The sequence below is a fragment of the Podarcis tiliguerta genome (genome assembly GCF_965153285.1).
Source record: "Podarcis tiliguerta genome assembly, chromosome: 6".
Lineage (NCBI taxonomy): Eukaryota > Metazoa > Chordata > Lepidosauria > Squamata > Lacertidae > Podarcis > Podarcis tiliguerta.
In genome coordinates, this window is record NC_139539.1 from 65,070,318 (window position 1) to 65,093,230 (window position 22,913).

Consider the following 22,913-nt stretch of genomic DNA (forward strand, 5'->3'; position numbering starts at 1 on the left):
AACCTGACCTTCTAGTCTTTGAAATGGGTTTGTGGGAGGAGAGGTCATTGTTTTGTTGTTTTTGTTTTAACTACTTGCATGTCAAACCCCCCCCCCTCCCAGGAGAATAAAGACACTAGGACACGGAATTTTAGGTTTATGTTAATGGGCAAAATTTAGGCCACAACTTTATTGGAATGTGAGCCATATTGGTATAGGCATTGGCACCAACAGACTATATCTGATTTCCTGCCCGCCTTGCAGGAAGTCTGTAGGGGTAAACCACCAGTAGGGGGAGCCCGCTGATGTGGATTGACTCAAGCATCTCCTGGGTTCCCGATGGGGCCGTGGCATGGCCCTAGCCCCTCCGCAGACTTCGGATGAGATCCAGACACCTGGGTTCCTTTAACGGAATACCCTTGAGCATGGAGGGGCAGGTGATGGCCGTACCTCCCCCCCCATATAGCTATTCCAATGCCTAACTGCCACATGAGCCCAAAGCTCGCTGCCAATACTCTCACACCTGCAACCAAACTCCTATTCCTTTGATAATATCAGCCAACCAGGCGCCATTTCCGCCACTGGAAAGATGAATGCCACCTGCCCAATAGAGGGCCTCATTGTTATAGACAATTCCTGGGTGGCAAATCACATGGCAACCCAGTGCCAACAACTTCCATGTTACAGCACGATCCAAGAGTTTCCTGGCCTTGTTAGTGGAAGCTGGGCAGCGACTGTCATGCCAAATGTGTCTCTCTATGAGTTGTGACCATAAAATAGCCATTTTGGGGAAGGTTATTGACAAGTCCTCAAAGTCCTTTTTAATGCTTAGTCTCAAGTTGAAGCCCTTCCTGAAGGGCAAGTCGTTCTTGCCCAGCTGCACCACCAGTGCTGAGGGTGGCCACCCTGGCCTTCACCATCAGCAAAAATTCTTCCCAGGGGTGATTCAGCAATGTGCCGGGGTTTAAATTGCCCCGGCCATGCCCCCTGACCTGCCCAATCGGCCGCTCACTGCCTGGCATGGCCAGGCCCTCTCAGCTTAACGTGAGACACAGTCCTGCCCCAATACTGAGGTGGGGGTGGGCCTGGCAGCGAGACTGCAACCCGCCCCCACTCAGAAGTGGAAGCGGTTTACTTAATATTTTTATCCTGTAAACTGCCCTGAGATCTTGCGATGAAGGGCGGTCTATAACTCATAATAATAATAATGATAATAATAATAATAATAATGCCCCATCTTTCTTGTTTTAGGCCCCATCTGCACCATACGTTAAAATCAGCATCATGCCACTTTAACAATCATGGCTGTAGTTCATTAAGGGAGTGGAGAGTTGGCAGGAGGCCGTTAATTACCTCGCAGAACAACAATCAGGCTAGAGAGCAGAGCCCCAGAAGCTTCAAGTTCAAGCTTCAAGCTCAAGCATAGAATTGTAGAGTTGGAAGGGACCGTGAGGGCCATTTGGTTGACCCCTGCAGTAAAGGAATCTCTTGCCCAACTTGGGGCTCGAACCCACAACCCTAAGATTAAGAGTCTCATGCTCCACCATCCAAGTTATCCCAATATCCCATTCTCATATTGATGTAGGTAGCCCTTTGGAAAACCTGATTACAAACCATCTAGGGTCATAAATAACACTTTAAATAGGACCCGCAAACAATAGGCAGCCAGTGTGACTGATACACAATACAGTAGGTGGGATGTGATCTGATTCTTTGTCCCCCTCAGGCATTCATACTGCCACATGCTATACCAGCTGAAGTTTCCAAATAGCCTTTAATGGCAGCCCACACACAGCAGATTACAGCAATCTACTGCTGATTGCCCACCATGTCACCTGTTTGTGCGATGCAGCACCAGCACCATTAACTTCAGTGCCCTGCTAAATTTTGCTCATCTGCTTTTGCCTCTCTAGGCAAACGTGGCAAATGCAACAGATGCACAGCTTGTAAATGGAGGATGTTGAGAGGTGAGGAGGAGATTCGGATGATGCTAACCAATTATTGACAATTGTGTAGTAGAACCAACATGCAGTTATTAGTCTTGTCAATTCCCATCAACACTTTGCAGCGCTAACACACTTCCTCCCTGGCACTTGCTGAGCGGAAATCAGAATTGTAATTTCCCCTCTAATCATATTACATGCACATATCAGCAAATGACATAGGTGTGAGTGAACAACCAAATGAAAACAGAGTGGCTCCTTGTTACAACATAATTGTAGGCTTACTTTTAATCAGGTGTTCATTAGAAAGAAAACCTACCTGTGTATGTTTTAAAGTCAATGTTATTTTCTCTAATGGGTACAGCATAGGTGGCGTGGAATGAATTGCGACAGCTATAACTGATGACCCTACTGTCTCTCCATGCTCTGAATTTTCCTCCAGTGAGAAGTTCTGCGATGATGAGAAGAGAGAGCCAATATTGCTGTACCGCAGAAACACAACTGCAACGGTGCCTATCAATCAAACAAACTGTGCTTAGTGGGTTGTAGCTTGTTTCCTAACAACCCTGAAGATAATAAGGAAATGACAAATAATAGATATCTGTATTTATTTTGCATGAAATATGCATAACAGAAATTTTTTTGCCACACAGTTATTGAAAAGGTTAAGAGACAGTGAAGAATGTCTGCCTCTCAAGACAATATAAGCCACCAGTATTAAAAATGAGTGTTTGTGATGCAAAATTAAGCAGATGGGTCCAAACTTTCCCTATTGTGACTAGAAGGGCTCCTTTGATTCAGAGAAGGCATTGAAGTCCAGCAGAGGCTCCTGCTGAAATGAGGAGGAATATTTTGTTGTTGCTGTTGGCAATTTCCTCCATTGCTCCTGCAGCTCCCAGTGCCACTTCCTGCACTGTTCTCTCCCCCAAACTTCCAGAGCAGATATTCAGGAGGAACAGGAAGCTGCAGGGAGGAGTAAATTAGCAAAACCTTCCCCTCCATCTATTCCAACCTTCTTCAATGCAGGAATCTTTTTGTCCAATGTTAGGCTTGAACCCACAACCATGAGACTGAGAGTCTCATGCTCTACTGAGTGAGCTACCATGTTTCTGCCTTTGAGAAGAAATCTGCTCATGTGAACTCTGGATCCAACCCCATGCTAGTGAAAATCTGTTCTGAAGAGTTTGGGAGAAGTTTGCAGTCTATGGAGAAAAAGTGGCTCGGGGGATGGTGGGAGAAGGAGGAAATGAGTGAAAATCACCTCCCCACTTTCCCCAGCAGGGAACACCTGCTGGACCTTGGCTCCTTCTGTGTACAGGTCCATTCATGGGAGTTAACTGGATCTATTCCAGAGGTTTGTTTTGTTGTTGCTTTGCAATTATGTTTTGAATATTTCCAAGAGCAGGCATTTGATCCTTGCCAAGGGTGCATTTCTAGTGAAATACCTTTGAGAAATCATTGAAATTGAATCATTGGGATTGGCTATCCCAAACACTCCTGAAGGATTTACTTTCCTGAATTTTGCAAAGGAGGAGGCTTCTGGAAAACCCCATTGAACTTCACTTCTATAGCCTAATTCCTCGAGTCACATTTCTCTCCCTAACCTTTAGAAGTAGTTGCTTCCTTTTTCTTTGCAGAGACCTTTATAATCTCTCCTCCCAACTGCACATGCTGGTGAATGTGCTCCATGCGCTGTATATCAAAGGCAAGAACTTTGAAAGCTGCAAAAGAAAAGAAGAAAGGGGGAAAACTCCTTTGGAAATCACAATTACATCCCAGCCTACTAAACCTCACACTTCTGCAATTAGGTTTACACTCAGCTGAACATTTATTACAGATGTCAGCACAAAGTCCAGCCAGGTAATTTAAGAGCGAAGACGCATGCACACACACGCACACATGCACCATTGTGTGGTTCATATTTGTTCAGGGGTTCGTTAGTTCTAGTAGGCACAAATCTTTTATTTCCATTTTTGTACCTTTCCTTGGAAAAATGCAGCCCCTAATTTGCTTTGCGTTCAGTGCATTTCCTAAAGAATAATGGAAACTACTTTCAAAGGAACAACCTTTTTATTAAGAATGCATTTCTGAAATGGAATATCAATTGCCATCTTTAAAAGCACAGCACCATTGAACAGTTTTTATTTTATAATATTTGGAGGTAGAAATGAATATTTTGTTATTACTACACAAAGATACAGCTACACAGAGTACAGCTGCACTGCACTTTAATGATGTCTGTTGCTGAAACCAAAGAAAGCAACCTAATATGAACCACCCTGGACAAAGAAAATGACATTAGAGGGCATAGAGTCCTTTTTGTTGCTTTGCTCTGATCAATGTAGTGCTTCAGTCACCCATAAGGTAGCAGAAAGGTCAATCAGACAGTTAAAAGCAAAGCAAAACAAGCATTTGACTAATGGGGTGGAATTACTTAACTGGACTGCCTGTTACTCATAGCACAGAAAGCACACACATTTGTGATCTGAAGTTTCCAGCAAACCAAATATGAGCAAATGTTTTTGGAGAGCATTAAAAAAAGGTCCTCTTACCAAGGTTGTCCCACACAGCTGACTTATATGCATCACAGGCTGGCCAGGCATGAAAGCAGACAATGCCTGGCCAACCATAAGAGTCTCTGATTGGACTGGCCCATTTAAACTTCAGGTTTGGGTGGGCAATCACGCCCAGCAGACTGGCCAACCAGAGAAATTCCCAAGTAGCCAGCTGGCAACATGAACTCTGACTGCCCAGGGATGGTGGCTAGGATGGGGGGGGGGAGGTTTTGAAACCCTCACCCATCTGGGAAAAGGTGTGCAGCCATTTCAGAGCCTAAAAAGTAATTCCTCTTGGGGCAGCCTGCAGCTTATGCACTTCTGTGTTGAAGTGTTGCAGTTTTATGATGAAGTTTTGAGGTGAAAAGCTGGGTGATGTATGCTAATGGGACGCAGGTGGCACTGGTAGTCTAAACCACTGAACGTCTTGGGCTTGCTGATCGCATGATCGGCAGTTTGAATCCACACAATGGGGTGAGCTCCCGTTGCTCTATTCCAGCTCCCATCAACCTAACAGTTCGAAAGCATACCAACGTGGGTAGATAAATAGGCTTCACGGTGTCCCATTGCACCAGAAGCGGTTTAGTCATGCTGGCCACATGACCTGGAGAAGCTGGACAAACACCGGCTCCCTCAGCCTGAAAGCGGAGATGAGCACCATACCTCATAGTCAAATTCGACTGGGCTTAACCGTCCAGGGGTCCTTAACCTTTATCTGTATGCTAATAGACTGAGTTCTGCAATGGCATGGCACAGCTGTGGTTACTACTCACTAACTAGCCATGGGCAACTGCAAACTCTCTGTCTCAGTTTTGTGTCTGATGCTGACCTATCTCATATGAGTTCCTGTGATGCCATGATGCAGCTCCTGGAAGACACATGCAGAAGGCACAGTGAAGAGACCCTTTAGATTTCCAAACACAGAGAGAGCAGGGCAGAAGGGTAGTGTGAAGACAGATGTCTTAATTGAGTCTCTACAACAACAGCCTCTGAAAGGCATTCACACAACATTGCTTCCAATATCAACAGTCTGTCCTGGAAGGAAAATGGGAACAGTTTTCATATCATTTGCTCCCTTTTGCATACCTAAATCACTGGCATTAACCTCCACTTCTGTTGTCTTTTGAAAGCTCTGTGACATGAGTGCCGTGGTTTCTTCTGCAGCATGCATCAGTTTAGTGAGGCTTCTTTTTCTGTTAACTTCCGGGATAGCTTCCCACGCTGCCGTTTTATCCTTCTGAACGAAATTGTTCACAGTATTAATGAATTCCTGTTAGATTAATAATAAAAAAGTACTTTAGGTTATGTACTATATCTTATAAGTGCTCCCCACCCTGCAAAAATAGATCAAATCTGCTGCACGGCTCGATTCACTTACATTAAGAGTTAGATTATAGAGCATTTCATTGTCAGAAATCGTGTTATTCACGATGGTTAGCAAGGGAGAAGATACAGATAATGCTTCTATGTAGGAAATCACATCCACAGGTGAGATTTGCCCTAGAGTGTTTTGATTGATTTCTTGTAATACAGCCAGGGGTTCTTTTATTTTTCTAATCTGAAAGAAAGTTGAAATCATTAGGCATGACATTCCTAACATTTACAGTCAAATTCATATACATTCATATTCATTTATCAACATTAGTTAACAAGATGAGCCGACATGAGAGAGTGAATAGAATATTGGATGTCGACTTGGAAGGCTCAAGTCTCAGTCTATTCATGGCTTACTGCAGGGGTATTAAATCTGTGATCATCCCGTTGTCACTGCATTCCAGCTCCTAGCAGACCCACCCAGCACGGCCAAGGAATGATGAGAGCTGTAGTTGAATAATATCTTGAAGCACACAGGTTCCCCAGACCTGGCTTACTGGGTAGCCTTATGTAGGTACCCATCTTTCCATATAGACTGTACCATATAGGGTAGCTGTAAAAATAAATCTGGAAAACCCAGTGTACAAGTAGGTGTGTCTAATATAGGCTGTCCCAGATACAGGGCTGGTCCAAGACATTTTGGCACCTGAGACGAATGGCAAAATGGTGCCTCTCTCCACCAGAAAAGAAGGGGTAAGTGAAGATCTACATCAGGAACAACGGTGGCAGCAGCAGTGGGCAATGCCAGATCTACTGCCCCGTGGATCCTGCCGCCCGAGGCAGTTGTGGCACCATAGGTGGGCTGGTGCTGGTGTGATATGCTGCAATAAGCGGCCGTAATGGCACCACAACTGTCAGGCAGCCCCGCAGCCTGAGTAACGTATGCCATTGCAGCTGCCATCTTCTTAAGATTGTAGTACCAGAAATATTATCAGTATCATTTCAGGACAGAGGGAAAGTAAAAATAAGATTTGACAATAGATAAACATGCGAGTCTTACTTACTTTGGCTAAGGTTCTGTTAATATTTTCAGCTATGCAGTCATGGCTTAGTTCACACTTTGGCGCTGGGATTGCTGCTGAAATTAAAAGGGAATATTAAGGTCTTGGCTACAGTCATTTCAGTCTGGCTGATAACTAAAGCTCCAGACTTCCTCATTTGGTATGTTTTAAAAGCCAGAGATACTTTTTTTTGTTAAATTGGGTTGGATTTGCATGCAGCATTGTGAATGGCTCAACATATATTCATTCATAGCTGACTGTGAGATGCAGGATTGAACTCAGGGTAATCTCTTTGCGGAGAGATATGTACCAAACCACATATGCTCAGCATGTACCCAAAATTGAATTGGACTCAAAATAGACAAATATCACCCATTCCTATTTTAAAAGCATTTACAAAGCCATGGATAGCAGCTACCTTCTCAGAAGATGCATTTCTCCTCCTCTCACACACAGGGCAGAATGCCCTTTCTAAGCTGCTGCTACTGCTGTGACTTTTACGAACTTTTTGTTTTTATTTTTAAGAATGCTCTTATATATTCAGGAATGTTTTATGAAAGTTAAGATTTATGTAGCTATAATAATAGATGGGCTCCTGCCAACCTAGCAGTTCGAAAGCATGTCAAAAGTGCAAGTAGATAAATAGGTACTGCTCTGGCGGGAAGGCAGTGTTTCCGTGTGCTGCTCTGGTTTCGCCAGAAGCGGCTTAGTCATGCGGGCCACATGACCCAGAAGCTGTACACCGGCTCCCTCGGCCAATAAAGTGAGATGAGTGCCGTAACCCCAGAGTCGGCCACGACTGGACCTAATGGTCAGGGGTCCCTTTACCTTTAATAATAGATGGGAGCTCATCTGATTAATTATGAAGCTTCTTAAAAAAATCAGTGCCATGCCTGGCTTTATTCTTTCTCTTTTGTGGTTTTGTAAATTTGATTGTATGGTTAGATTGTAGGGATAGATGTTGAATGGTCAAAACTGACAAGTGTGGCTACCCTATGAGGTAACAGCACTGTAACTCCATGCTATCCATGCTGTGACATCAGAACATTCTGCATTTCTCTGCCCCAATCAGCGGCAGCCAATTTTGTGGAGTTGTTGTTGTTTAGTCGTTCAGTCGTGTCCGACTCTTCGTGACCCCATGGACCAGAGCACGCCAGGCACTTCTGTCTTTCACTGCCACCCGCAGTTTGGTCAGATTCATGTTTGTAGCTTCGAGAACACTGTCTAACCATCTCGTCCTCTGTCGTCCTCTTCTCCTTGTGCCCTCCATCTTTCCCAACATCAGGGTCTTTTCCAGGGAGTCTTCTCTTCTCATGAGGTGGCCAAAGTATTGGAGCCTCAGCTTCAGGATCTGTCCTTCCAGTGAGCACTCAGGGCTGATTTCCTTAAGAATGGATGCGTTTGATCTTCTTGCAGTCCATGGGACTCTCAAGAGTCTCCTCCAGCACCATAATTCAAAAGCGTCAATTCTTCGGCGATCAGCCTTCTTTATGGTCCAGCTCTCACTTCCATACATCACTACTGGGAAAACCATAGCTTTTACTATACGGACCTTTGTTGGCAAGGTGATGTCTCTACTTTTTAAAATGCTATCTAGGTTTGCCATTGCTTTCCTCCCAAGAAGCAGGCGTCTCTTAATTTCGTGGCTGCTGTCACCATCTGCAGTGATCATGGAGCCCAAGAAAGTAAAATCTCTCACTGCCTCCATTTCCTCCCCTTCTATTTGCCAGGAGGTGATGGGACCAGTGGCCATGATCTTCGTTTTTTTGATGTTGAGCTTCAGACCATATTTTGTGCTCTCCTCTTTCACCCTCAATAAAAGGTTCTTTAATTCCTCCTCACTTTCTGCCATCAAGGTTGTGTCATCTGCATATCTGAGGTTGTTGATATTTCTTCCAGCAATCTTAATTCCGGCTAGGGAGTCATCCAGCCCAGCCTTTCGCATGATGAATTCTGCATATAAGTTAAATAAGCAGGGAGACAAAATACAGCCTTGTCGTACTCCTTTCCCAATTTTGAACCAATCAGTTGTTCCATATCCAGTTCTAACTGTAGCTTCTTGTCCCACATAGAGATTTCTCAGGAGACAGATGAGGTGATCAGGCACTCCCATTTCTTTAAGAACTTGCCATAGTTTGCTGTGATCGACACAGTCAAAGGCTTTTGCATAGTCAATGAAGCAGAAGTAGATGTCTTTCTGGAACTCTCTAGCTTTCTCCATAATCCAGCGCATGTTTGCAATTTGGTCTCTGGTTCCCCTGCCTCTTCTAAATCCAGCTTGCACTTCTGGGAGTTCTCGGTCCACATACTGCTTGAGCCTTCCTTGAAGAATTTTAAGCATAACCTTGCTGGCGTGTGAAATGAGTGCAATTGTGCGGTAGTTGGAGCATTCTTTAGCACTGCCCTTCTTTGGGATTGGGATGTAGACTGACCTTCTCCAATCTTCTGGCCACTGCTGAGTTTTCCAAACTTGCTGGCATATTGAGTGTAGCACCTTACTGTGGAGTAAGGGTGAGGAAAACACGGTATATCATATGATGCCACCGCATGAGGTAAGCAATACTGCATGATATGGCAGGTGCAGTTAAATGTGTGACAGCCACATACTCACTGTAATGCATTGGTACTTGTCAATGCATTTTTAAATTTTTATTTTAAAAGCCACTTGTATTTAAACCGACTTGGATGAAAAATTCAATCTGAACCAAAAAGACACGTGCATGAATCTAGATTAAGCAAAGGTGATTTCATCGTACCAAGTTAGCATTTCTGTTTACATGTTTTGCCCAATCTTTACTCAAGTGTAGCACAACTCTGGAATATCTCTAAGGCTCTATTGATAATAGCAAAGCAACAGTCATATAGTGTATTTGACCCCTTAACGGTTAATGGACTTTGGTTGGTAAGTAATAGAAGAAAATCAGTTCTGTATTTTATAATATACGACAGGCTACTTCTATTTTTCAGCAAACACACCTATCAGTCTTTTCTCCCTCTTTTAAAAAGCATAATAATAATGCAGGTATTCACATCTTGCCACTTTTTTATATCCAGCTGATTAATCTAACTGAAGATAAAGAGTTACCGGTGGGCCTCTCAGAAGATATAGTTTTATAATAACACATAAAGCTCTATAATATCATTTACCTTGGCAGGAAGTGCCATCATTTGGCTTAAACTGTAATTTTCCTGTGGATGGTTGATAACCTTCCTTACAGGAGCAGTTATATCCTCCATACACATTTTCACATTTCGCATGATCTCCACAGGCAGCAGTTACTGGTTCAGCGCACTCATCTATATCTGCAAATATTGTGAGAAATTGAATTTTAAAAAAGGTTTTACATACTAACACCTTGCCGCTTTGTTGGTAGTAGCCTGATGTGCTGCAAGCAATCACATATTGAAATTTCACATCTACATCTATTTTTTTTAAAAAAAGCAGCAGCAGCAGAAAGCTAAGCTATTGATCAAATGGAACAGAAACACGTGTGGCAATTAGGCAATTATAGTGCCTTGTAGGATAAAAGTCAAGGGAATGAGAGCAGGGCTAAATCTCAAAAAATGGAAATAGCAGTGTGGCTCAAGTGAGACTGAAAAGTAGACCTACATATATAATCTATACATATAAGCTATACATATACATATATAATGAATACAGTACATATAAGCTAAACAAGCTATAGCTTAGGGCCCCACTCTCTTGGGGCCCCCAAAAAAAATTAAAGGAAAAAACACCTGGATGTACAATTCCAAAATATAAGATAAAAAAACAAAATAAAACCTATATACAGCAATAGTGTTTTGTGTTGTGTAGGCCCCTATGATGTAAGAAATGGGCCCTGCCTGCTAGCCTGCTCCCTAAGATATCACTGGTTTGCTCATGCCTACATTCTGCTATTTATAATTATTAGTAGTTTGATCATATATTTACACCTATTATTATTTCATGTTATAGCAAGTTTCTAGAGACTAGATTATGAGTCTTTGTAAACTGTGTTTCTAAAGGAACTTTTGTTATTGCCAAATGCCAATGTGTTTGCATTACAGTGGTACCTCTGGCTGCGAATGAGATCTGTTCCAGAGGCCCGTTCGCAACCTGAAAAGAATGCAACCCGCATCTGCGCACACTCGGGTTGTGATTGGCCACTTCTGCGCATGCGAGTGATGTCATTTTGTGCGCATGCACGAGTGGCGAAACCCGGAAGTAACCCTTTCTGGTACTTCCAGGTCACCGTGGGACGCAACCTGATAACGCTCAACCTGAAGCAAACGTAACATGAGGTATGACTGTATTAAGTTTGTTATGAATAAAAAATCATATTAAGTTAGAGCTTAATAATTATTTCACTATTAATATACCTCTTAATTTTATTTCAGTCCAACAATTACTTTGATAAAATACATATTTTGTTATATGCAAATGGCTTTAGATACCTATTAGGTCCATAAATTACCATATAGCATATATTCAACACAAAAAAACAGCAACAATTTGTTGCTGACAAAGGACAGCTGGACATATAAAGGGCCCCATTACCTTCAGGAGCTTAGGGCCTCATCAAACCTAAATCTGGCCCTGGACCTACCTGTACCTGACAGGAAATCTTGCCCCCTAATATCGATTGTCCGAGAACTAGCTGTGGTTTCCCTGTGTGGCAGAAATGCACTATGCTGATGTTCAGGGGATACCATTGTATGTTTTATTTATTGCAGTGGTGTAGCGTGGTATGCTGGTGCACAGGGAACATTGAATGATCCCAGGCTCGCAAAGTGGCTCAGGGCTGGCAGGGCGGCGTGAGAAGGATTCAAAGCCCTTCAATCCCAGCCTTGCCCTCACTCGAAATCCTGATCTCCAGCCAGCACTCTTTACCTATCCCGGGATAGGGGGCACAATATAAAGCTCAATGTCATTCCATTTATCATGCTGCATGGAATACCATTGTTAAAATTTCCCACAGGCAGCATCACCTTTTCCTCTCTCGACATGATAAAAGAATAGGCTCCAAGTAACCTCTGCATAGTAGGAAACTGTAAACAAGACTAGTTTGATAAGCAGGATAATGCAGAACACACTGCTACAACATAGATTCACTTGTCAAAAAATGCAAGTGTCAAGTACAAGGAAACCGTGGCAAAACATCCCTTTTCATAATGGTTGAATAGATCAGTCGGAGATCAGTTTATTATTACAAGGGTTTTTCTCTTCATATCAGCTGCAAAAAAAAGGGGGAGCTGGATTCCTAAATGCAAATAAATGGCTTTCTACCAAGGGACAGACAAACTTGGAACAGTCCGCAATGCCTTTTAAGCTGAGTGACAAAATAATATACTGCATATCGATCAGGTTTAGAAGTGCACTTATAAATAGAGTATTAAAAATTAATGCATAAATTAATACTAACAGCACTTTCTCCCCAAATGCGATAAACACTGTGCAAAGATAGTTATACATAATTCAGCGTAGTTCAAAATTATAAGCACAAAAGGAAGAAGTTAATCACCACCATAAATCATTTATTATAAGTTTCTTCCCCACCCCAACATATAATTCGTAATTTTAATAAACTCAAGGTGTAGTTCAAGAACTGCTTACACAAGGACTGGCCAGTTGAGGCCAATGAGAAAATACATTGGATTGTCTTTGGAAATCTAAGGCGAGCTTCAAGGATGCCCAAGCATGTGGGCCATCTGCCAAAATGCCCATCATCCAGCAGGGGGAAAACTGTCATGAACCTCCTGGATCTACTCTTTGTCTTCCCCATTCCCCTGCTTGTTTATCTGCTCCTCACTCTAGCCCATACTATATAGGGGAGAAAAGGAAGGGCAGTAGATACCACTACCTGGTTGCCTTGTCTGACAAGCAATCAGAAAGTGATAGCCAAGAAGAGGATGAGGAGCAGCAGCAGCAGCTGATAATTTGGGCAGTGATGAGATAAACCTACTGTGGCAGTCCAGGAATATTGCAGTTAGCCCAGGACTGTTTAAGGTGAAATAGAAAGTTGCCAGGTTGCACAATAATCTCTTCTCTCTCAACCCGGTGGCTACCACTGACAGCTCTGATCATCTTTTGCAGGGTGGAAGTGGAGAAGATGGGTTTTAAGCAAGCATGTTCACATTTCCATACCCTTACCCAATTAAGTGCTGCCATGGCTGATGGTCAAAAATTACGAGATCAATGTAGGATCTGAAACGGCAATCTTAAACAGAGTAATCCCCATTGAACACAATGGGATTAACCATACATAGGATTGTGCTGCCAGTGTCCATTTTGTCTGCCACTGATATTCTGCTACTTCTCAAAAGCGAGATGAGCACCACAACCCCATAGTCGCCTTTGACTGGACTTAACCATCCAGGGGTCCTTTACCTTTTACCTTTACTTCTCAAAACTGCTATTTTTTTGTTGAGTCCAGAGATGTATTCTTGTTAAATGTGTTTGTGGGAAGGGGAATTATTGGGTTGTTTTTGTTTGTTTTATTATGTATTTTGTATTCTCATTTTGTATTTGATGTTTTGAACTGCCCTGAGAATTTTGGCCGAAGGGCAGAACAACAACAACAACCGCTCCTCACATTAAAAGGGGGGGGGGCACTTTTTGCGTGGTTGCACCTAGCCCCTCCTGATCCTACATAAACCGCGGAAATACTGCCTGGCTTCGCCCCCCCCCCCCCAAGCTGGATACCTGGATGTTCCCACCTAACCTCAGACAGTTAACCAATCCCAGCTGGGGAGGCGTTGTCAGGGAAGTTGGTCCACCCTACCCACACAATAGAGGATGGAACTTACATTGGAGTCCTCAGTCGGCTCCAGACCTTCTCCCCCCCTGCCCTCCCTCAGTTATGCCTTCTGTTGCAGGTTAACCTCTTCTTCACAGGTATGCGGGCGCTGCTATGTCATTGGTTGCTGTTAAAGGACCAGGAAGGAATTTTCCTGCATTGGCAGGTTTCGCCTTCCCTGTAGCAAAACGTGACGACTTTGGCGGTTTCAGGCCTTGGGTGGAATCCTTTAGTCTATCTTCCCTAAATGGCTGTGTGTGTGTGTGTGTGTGTGTAGCGGTGACCTACGCCCCCCCTACAGTGGCGATTCCAGGGTTCCCCGTTAAAGGGGTTGTTTTGAGGGAAGTCATGGGCCATACACCAATAGGTTGTCAGTGCTCTCCCCTGTGTTGCAGCAAAATGAGGGGGCGGGGAAGACACTCTGCTTAAACATACGTTTTCCAGAGCCAGCCCAATTCCCACACTTTAGGATAACCCTGATGTTCCCCAGATCCCCGACCGGGCACTGGGAGGGATAAACACCCAATGCCTAAGCCAAGATCTCTCTACATCTGAATCTTTTAATAAAGCTGTGGCCAATTTCAATCCCATAGCACACGAATCATTATTTCACCCAGGTGTCATCTGGGGTTGGGGGGTCTCCACCTGTCCACGCAACAACAACAACAACAACAACAACTAATAATAATAATAATAATGACCACTTTCTCTGTGTGATCTCCTATCAAGCCATGAATCCCATTTATGGACAACAGGGTCTCACATTCTCAAAATCAAGAACAAAATACTTATGGCATTGGGTTCAACAGTGTTAATAAAAAAGAGTTCCATAGAAGTATGAAGTAATAATAATAATAATAAAAAGTTAAACAGTCACCTCCATAGACTAAAATGCAGGCATTTATCTTATATTAGGTGTACAATGAGAAGAATTAATTAACCAGTACGAGAAAGTGTGAGAGATGTATCTCAAACAAGCTGCAATCAACACAGGCATAATATACTTGCGAAGAGAATGTGGATTTATTGATGTTTTCCCTAGTCCCAGAGGGGGCAGCCCAGCATCATGAGAAAAAATCCCAGAAGAAGAAAAAAACAACACAATATATAGTTCTTCCAGAAAAGAGGAATCCATTGGGTCTATAAAAAGGTTAAAGTATACATTTTTCTAGTATATTTTTATTCAATATATATCCTAAATATATTCTGTTTCAGAGATGTAAATTCCAAAGAGTACGTAACATATTGTAGAAGGGTAGACTACAGTATATTATGTTTATTTTACTTGTTAACTGTGGTTTGAGCTTGATAGGATATTGAATAGACAAATGGGGTTCATGGCAAGCTTTTGCATTTACTATAATTTAAGGTAGCAGATATCCATATCTGAAATGAATAAGAGCACAGAGCTGTTCCTGATATAGCAGTGAGTGGGGAGTCCTTTGAAACACCATAGCCATAGCTCAGTGTTAAGCACCTGCCTTGCATGCACTACTGTACGTTCCAGGTTCAGTCCTCAGCCTCCCAAGGTAAGGCTGGGAGGGAATCTCGCCCCAAACCCTGGAGAGCCACACCCAGTCAGTGTATACAATCCTGATATGCATGGACCAATTGTTTGACTTGGTATAAGGCAGCTTCCCATATTCCTGTTTCAATGAACATCTCCTGGATCCTTCAGCTAGTGAGAAGACGCAGTAGGTGAATATGAAAACGTATGAAGTTAACTTGGTCAACACAGTTCTTCTGAGAAGCTTGCCTGGGAGGACCATTTCCAAAGGCTCATCTCTCAGGAATGGACCCTGCTGCTACACCCGCTGCTATGTGTGAATCCCGGGTATGGGGCAATGTAAGCGATATTACCCTGCAACCTTATCAGATACCTGAACCCCACTTTTTCCTTCTCTTTGCTAGAGCTCCAATTCCAGCAGGACAGGGTATGTCAATGATGGGTGATTATGAAACCTCCATTTAACTTCCTCAGAACATCAGCCATGGGGTCGGCCTCCTCTTTCTCCTATTCATGGTAGGAAATGTGAGGTTGAAATCCTTCTTATTACTTATCCAGTCAAGTGGATGGTAGACAAAAAAGGATAAGGCAGAAAAAACTATTTGTGGAACTACAGTGGTGCCTCGCAAGACGAAATTAATTCGTTCTGCGAGTTTTTTCGTTCTACGAGTCTTTTCGTCTTGCGAAGCACCACTGTGTATTGATGGTTTCCCATAGGAATGCATTGGCGGTTTAAAAAAAAAGGCGCAAGACGTTTCGTCTTGCGAAGCAAGCCCATAGGGAAATCCGTCTTGTGAAGCAACTCAGAAAACGAAAAACTCTTTCGTCTTGCGGGTTTTTCGTCTTCCGAGGCATTCGTCTTGCGAGGTACCACTGTATTATGCTTGAAATGTCCTGTGTTCTTTGTGGGATGACTGAAAAAGGTTAGCTGAAGCTAACTGAATCATGTTTATGGGAGGATATCAGGATTTACAAGTTTATGATTCAGAAGCTGAATGAAAATAGAGTGGAATATTTAAGTAGAAGCGTCATGACTGGCAACAAGAGACTCAAGCTCCACAATTTTTGGTGGTTTATATCGAACCAGAGAAAACACGCAGCAAAAGAAGCATATCTCCTAGTATCTTACCTACACAAGAAGTCCCATCATTGGTCACAAAGGTGGTATTACGATTACTCGACCGGAATCCAGGTAAGCACATGCAGTAGTAACTTCCTACTGTATTTGTGCAGTTGGCATTTTCTCCACAAAGTTGTGTGACATTTGTACATTCATTGTCATCTGAAAAGAAACAAAAGCAAATCATTCCCAAGCTCTCTATTCAAATCTCTCTCCTCCTCAGAATTCCAGGAAATTATATCGTGGACAGGACTCTGTCTTCTACGGATGGAAATGCTTGAAGAAAGGATGAATCCATTTCCAAACAACAGATTCAATATTTATCCAGACTAGAATCCTTCAATAAACATTGATTTGCTTGTGGGTTTATGGCAAATACTCATTACTTGTAATTTTTTATTACAGCTGCTCTATAGCCATCAGTGAGAATGGAGAACCCACACAGTGACCAGCTTTTAAAAAAAGAATCATAGAATTGGAAGGGATCCCGAGGGCCATCTAGTCCAACCTCCTGCGACCCAATGCAATGCAGGAATCACAACTAGCTCATACATGGCCATCCAACCTCTGCTTAAAAACCTCCTAGGAACAGGAGTCCACCACCTTCTTTTAAAAATAAAATAGAATTGAGACTTTCACATTTGCAGAGGTCTCTAAATACTAAGCTATATAATTTGAACCCACATTATGTCGATATACGTCATCCCCCCCTTTTTCATATTCAGCTCTTTGCATTGCAATCCTACATGTCTCCAAAGAAGTAAGCCCTGTTGTGTTCAGTGGAACTTAGCCTCACTGACACGCGTATAGGACTGCAACATTAATTTGCTTGCCATTACTCATTGGGGTTTTTTTTGGTGGTTTTATGTAAATGATTCATTGGTTTTTATAACAGGTTTTAAGAAAATAATGTAGTTCACATTTCATTTGATGGAAGACTCAGAATAATTGAATTACCAGGAAATTTATAAATTCAAAATCTGGAAACAAATAGAGATGATGAACATGTGCAGAGAGCAGGGCTATGCAAGGTACAGAAAGGAGGTATTTGCTAGTTGAGTATGGTGAGATACCCCTTCATGGATCACTGCCTTGTCATGGCGAAGGGGCTTGAATAACTCCAAGAAGCTATGAGTTATGCTGTGCAGGGCCACCCAAGACCGACAGGTCATAGCCGAGAGTTTAGACTAAATGTGATCCACCTGGAGAAGGAACTAGCAAACCACTCCAGTATTTTGCCGAGAAAACTCCATGTAAATAAAACAGGAGAAGCCTTGAGAAGAAACTGAGAGTTTCCAAGGCATGTTCTGGTTCATGGGGTCATGGAGAGTCGAACACGACTAAGATGACTAAACAACAACATGGTGAGATAGCAAGAGGACAATGAATGAAAGTATATAGTTTTTTTTTGTAGGAACATACATATGTTTCTAGCAATTGGTGGTTGGACCTTAGTGGTGTATATTTAGCTATTTAGTGTACCCGTTTCCCAATGGGCTGCTCCAGATGAGTTACACCCCCTTAGTCCCCTCACCAAATAGTTTGTATATTTCAGCAATCTGCTGATATTCTCATTGGCCTTGTTTGCCTTCATTTGTGCACCTCAGATTGCAATCAAAGAACATGGTAGGAGTTTTGGGGTACCATAAGTTTTTTTTTTGGCAAGGGGGAAGCACACCTTTGAATATTAGTCCCGAAACTTAAAGTGTTGCCCAAGGGACAATTAATCAACAACATTTATAACCAGCTTGCTTATTCAAGGTTGCTTGCATATACAGAAGCACTGAAGTGCCTACAGAACATGCATGCCGGGTTTTCCCCATTTACTGTCATGTTACAGACAGTTTCTGTCAGCCTATTCAAGCAAGGAACCATTCCTGGCACTGTGCTGACTGAAGGGAGAAGCATTCAGTCACTCACTGAATGTGAGAGGTTTATCAAACAGTAGAAGATAAAATCTTAATCGTTCTTTATGTGAAGGACAATTGACATTTTGTTTAAGAAAACGATGGGCTTCAATTCTTAAGTGAATGAGCAAGAACACTGCAAATGTGAGCCTTTATTTCATTTCAAGAATACATGGCTGCTTTCAACCCTCTGCTTATTATTGTGTCCACCTCCTCCAAACCCTCTCCTCTGCTAAGATTCAAGTATAAAAGTTGCAACATGCTTCCCCCCACCTTCAACCTCAGATATAAGTGGCACAGTGTAGAAAACATGATTTTATTACAACCCTCAAGGGGTGCAAGGAAAACTCCCAAGTGGTATAAATTGTCTCGTATGGTGTTCACTATTAAAAACTTTTACAGTTTTGGCTAATTAACTTTATCATGGTGTTGGCATTACTCCCTCAACTAGATGCTTGTAAAGATTTTACTGGAGACTCATAAACAGTGGTCACACTCCTGTTCACAAATTCGTTTTAGACCAGTGCTGCCATTTCCCTCCATTTTCTAAAAGGAAACAAGCTCCTTTTATTGTTTCCTTACAAGGCTGGCTTGTGTTTAGTCACTGGGCCTGACTGACTAAATTCCTGTGGAATTAAGTTGCACTCAATGACCATCTGCAGGAATGACGGACTTAAATGGACATGCTCTAAGAGGCGCCTTCTTATTTAATACTAGGAAGCCAATGAAGTTGCGCCAGCAATATTACTCTTGATTTATTTCAGCGTCAGCCTCAGGCTCTGTATAAATAGGGTAGAAAAAGGATTTCTGTAATCAAGTGCCTGGAAAAAGTTAAAGCAGTTCCCCCCTTAAAACTATGCTTTATCATGATCTCTTCCTTTTAGTTTAATTTACACTCACATTCTAAACCAAAGGATGTAGGCAGCAATAATACTTCGCATTTGTATAGTGCTCAAAGTGCTTCATATATATTGAACCAGTAAGGTGGATTAGTATTATTATGCCCGTTTTCTGTATACTATAATGCAGTATCATTTCTACTAAACTATTCTGGTGTTAATAACAAACATTGTCAAGCTGCCATTTATTTCAACTCTACCACCCCTTGAAATGGCAGCAATTTTAGGTTGAGCAAAATGTAGTCCTCTGCTGCTTTGTCCATCATCGTAAGCTATCTGCCCCCTCCTCAAAATATTAGAATTCACCCACCTGCCCCCCAGTCTCCAAATACCCATTTATTTTCACAGGAAATAAGTAGGTCTATAAAAATGGTGTGCGCGGAAATTTTTAGTTTGGTTTACATTTTGATATATACCTCTGCTATTTGCACTTCCTGAAATAATATATAACCCTAAATGTAGGTATCCTTGAAATCCACACTTATCCAAATTTTATGAGGCAGCTGTCTAACCAATAATGCATACAAAAATGAGTAAATTGGTAAAAGTGTGCATTATAATAACAATAAGGGCATAAATTAGTGAAATTACCATACACAGTTGCATTACATTAGGACAAATTGCTTGCCAAAAAACGACTGTCACATTTGCATGTCTAAAGCATTGATTGAATTGACATAGAAACAACTAGTAGCTAGTGATGTTCAGAAGGAGCTGGTAGACCTTTCCCTTCTCATCTGGAGGGCCATCCCACAGGTAGGAGAATAGACTAGGCTTTGCCTACTCTTATTTGGATATTACTGGTTATTGTAAGCAACTCTGGGAATTATTTAAGGCTGAAGACTGGGACAAAATGCTAATCCTAACCCTAAAAATTATTCTTTAATGAAATCATTTATTTTTCTGCCAGAAAATAAGAAAATAAGAAAAATAAGAAAAACTTATTGTCGCATATGGTATGTGTACATAAGGATTAAACCTCTATGGAATCAAGGTATGACACTTTTCAGTGTAGTTAGATGGCAAACAATTGTACTCTTGTGCTTGTTAAGTGTCTCTTGTTTCTTTACAAACAAGAAGAAGGATAGGGTGAGAAACAGAAGATGTAGAGGCCACAAGCAAGTTTCCCTGGCCTAGAAATAGCTGTGACAGCAGCTTCTTTGCCTTCTTAAGTAAGGCAAAGCACTTTAGGTACTAAGTACTTATGCAACTTTACTGTTTAAGTGTGCATTGTTTCTTTTTCGAAGGAGGAGAATGGGAAACTCTCATGCACTGTCCATGTGACCTCCTGAGTACCACTCATGTGACTTCCTAGGCACCACCCCTAGGTTTAGCATCCACCAGCCATGTGTGAATGGTTGTACTAAAGTCAGGAGGAGTGGGTTGTGGCCACTGATGTAATCCCATTTGAACAAGGACTTCTGCTTGTGCAATGGAACTGCCTCTTCCTCTACTTTCTCCTCTAAATATACTCTGGCTTTTCCTCCAATCTAGAGAAAAATTGGGGTGCATGAGAGGACAAAGAGGAATTGTTCCATTGTGCAAGCAGAAGTCATTCCGTGAATGGGATGTGCGAGCATATATTTTTTTAACATTACATTTATAACCATTGTTGTTATTGGCATAAGCAAATCTGACCTTTCTAAGCCAATTTTTTTTTAAAGGATAATAAAATTATATAAGGACAGTGAATATCTATCCTAAAATAGTCCTCTTCACTTCTTACAATATATTCAAAACATATTAGTCAACAACATACTTCTTAATAAATCAAAGTCTTGAAACGCATAACACAAATCAATTCTGGGACCCAAGGGCTTAAATTTATTCTTCAATTTTTTTAATCATAATTTACAATGCTATTGAATGCTGCATGGTTTGAGGGAAGCAGCAAACTGCAGGGTTTATAGATCGGGAATTTTGGAACCTTTGTAAACAAGTTTGTTTTTCTCATCTTGGCCAGAGCAGATATTCTTGAAAGCAATCAGGCATTCATTCTGTGGTTGCATTACTACCTGGGTTAATTATGCACAACCAAATAACCACCGGCAAAGATACCTCTCAAGCATTGCAAAACAACGTTTGGGGAATGCACTGGAAATTTGTGAAAGGTCCAGATATAACTGAAATGCTGTTGTTATTACTATTATTTTAAATAGGGAAAAAAGAAAACTTTACTGGACAAGCAATGATCGGTAAATATTGACTTGCTAGTGAAAAAAGCTATGTTCAAATCAGTTCTACATTTTTGTTCTTTCAGGAGTTCTGTGCTGCTCAGATGCTCTGCCTGAGACACATGAAAAGGCATGAACACATTGATTGGCTCCCTCCATTCAAAGGGATGCTAAAGTCATTACAGTCAAATGCCATTGGGCTTAAGGCATCAACGGGACTAATGGAATTCAGATACAATTTTTAACAGTGTACAGCAAATTATTAACATCATATTTTTATTTGATGGCAATGGTGTATCGTTTGCATCCTCCTTGTTCCCATTAAATGTCTCAATGCCAGGAAATCATGAATCATCCATATGGATTAATACAAATACAGTTTTCTACATGATGTCAGAAGTTATCAAGGGATGGCTTGGGCACTTGCTACCTATCATGGATAGAGCTTTTTCATCATTTGAAGAACTCCCTATTAAATAATGTGTTTGCTATCATATGGCATACCGCTGAATATCTATTTTTCATTCACTGAACCTGTATATTAAGTAGACTGAAAGCCTAAATCTGTGCCAAGGCAGTCAAGTCCATTGGTTACATCATGGTTAGATGCTCTTCAGAGAATATGACTGGGGGTTGACAGTGCACAGGTTGCCCTTAAGGGCGACATATGTATAGATTTATAAGAATTATTCTTCTAAATGTGTGTGGAAGCCAATGAAATTGATTGAGTGGCCATGAGTGGTTAAACAAAAGCCAAAATGTCAAGGACGAGTGTTTAAACGGTGCAATAATCTGACGGTTTGATCCAAAGGGTTAAATGATCATAAGATGAGTTATGCATACCCTGGAGATGTTTGAAAAATTCAATATTTGTGAATTCCAATATGGCCCAAAGTTATCTGTGCACTCTGGACTAACGTGCTGATTGCAACTATATAGCATTGCTCAGTGGAACTCTGCCTTCCTCTCCTCTCTCCTGCAGCCCCTTACATATATTCAACACCTGCATCATAGATTTGGGAAACCTTCCAGAGCAGAGTTTGGGGGCATGCATAAAGAGGATAAGGGGAAGTCATGTTATGCAAGCAGAAATCTACTCATGTAGCATTGGCTACAAACCATAGTTTTGCATTAGGTTATGCAGTTGCAAATGTTGCAGAGCAATCCTCAACTCAAACCCCGCCCCCAACATTTTTTAAATAGAATAACATTTACAGTGCAATTCTATAAATATCCACTCAGAAGTAAGTCCCATTGATTTCATTGGGGTTGGGAAACCAGGTAAGCAGTGCTGCCCTCCCAGACTCTACTGGCTTTCCCCCACATGTGAGTGCCATCCCGTGAGCTCCCCACATGGGTGTGGCAAATCTTGCCTCTGATAAAGGCAGCATTGTTGTTGTTTATGTTGTTAATAGTACACACTGTAATTCTGTGGCTACTTACTAAAAATGAGTCCAAGTTAACATAGTGGGACTTACAGCTACACAAATATGCTAAGAAATCCTAGCTACATGAATCTAAAAATAGATTAATTTGCGTAGTGTTGTAAACCTATTTCTTGTATTCTAGCCCAAATTGTTTAAAACAAATTGTTGGCCTTTACCCTTAACCATAATTGAAAATTAATGCGCTCATGGTTAGTATTCTACATAGAGCAGGTACTTTGTATGTACTT

The 22,913-nt window shown here is 41.7% G+C and overlaps 1 protein-coding gene across 4 annotated transcripts in view; it reads right to left on the minus strand.

Moving 5' to 3' along the window:
• The window catches only part of ADGRL4 (adhesion G protein-coupled receptor L4), an 82,031-nt gene that overhangs the window by 27,559 nt on the left and 31,559 nt on the right, over positions 1–22,913 (minus strand). For 3 of the 4 annotated variants that reach the window (XM_083444888.1, XM_083444887.1, XM_083444886.1), the window contains 7 exons: positions 16,268–16,420; positions 10,000–10,155; positions 6,856–6,929; positions 5,856–6,035; positions 5,564–5,747; positions 3,527–3,643; positions 2,242–2,435 (listed from right to left, as the gene is read on the minus strand). In XM_083444888.1, coding sequence (XP_083301014.1) covers positions 2,242–2,435; positions 3,527–3,643; positions 5,564–5,747; positions 5,856–6,035; positions 6,856–6,929; positions 10,000–10,155; positions 16,268–16,420 — 1,058 coding nt within the window. The remainder of the gene's footprint in view (positions 1–2,241; positions 2,436–3,526; positions 3,644–5,563; positions 5,748–5,855; positions 6,036–6,855; positions 6,930–9,999; positions 10,156–16,267; positions 16,421–22,913) is intronic. The other variant, XM_083444889.1, reaches the window with a different exon arrangement.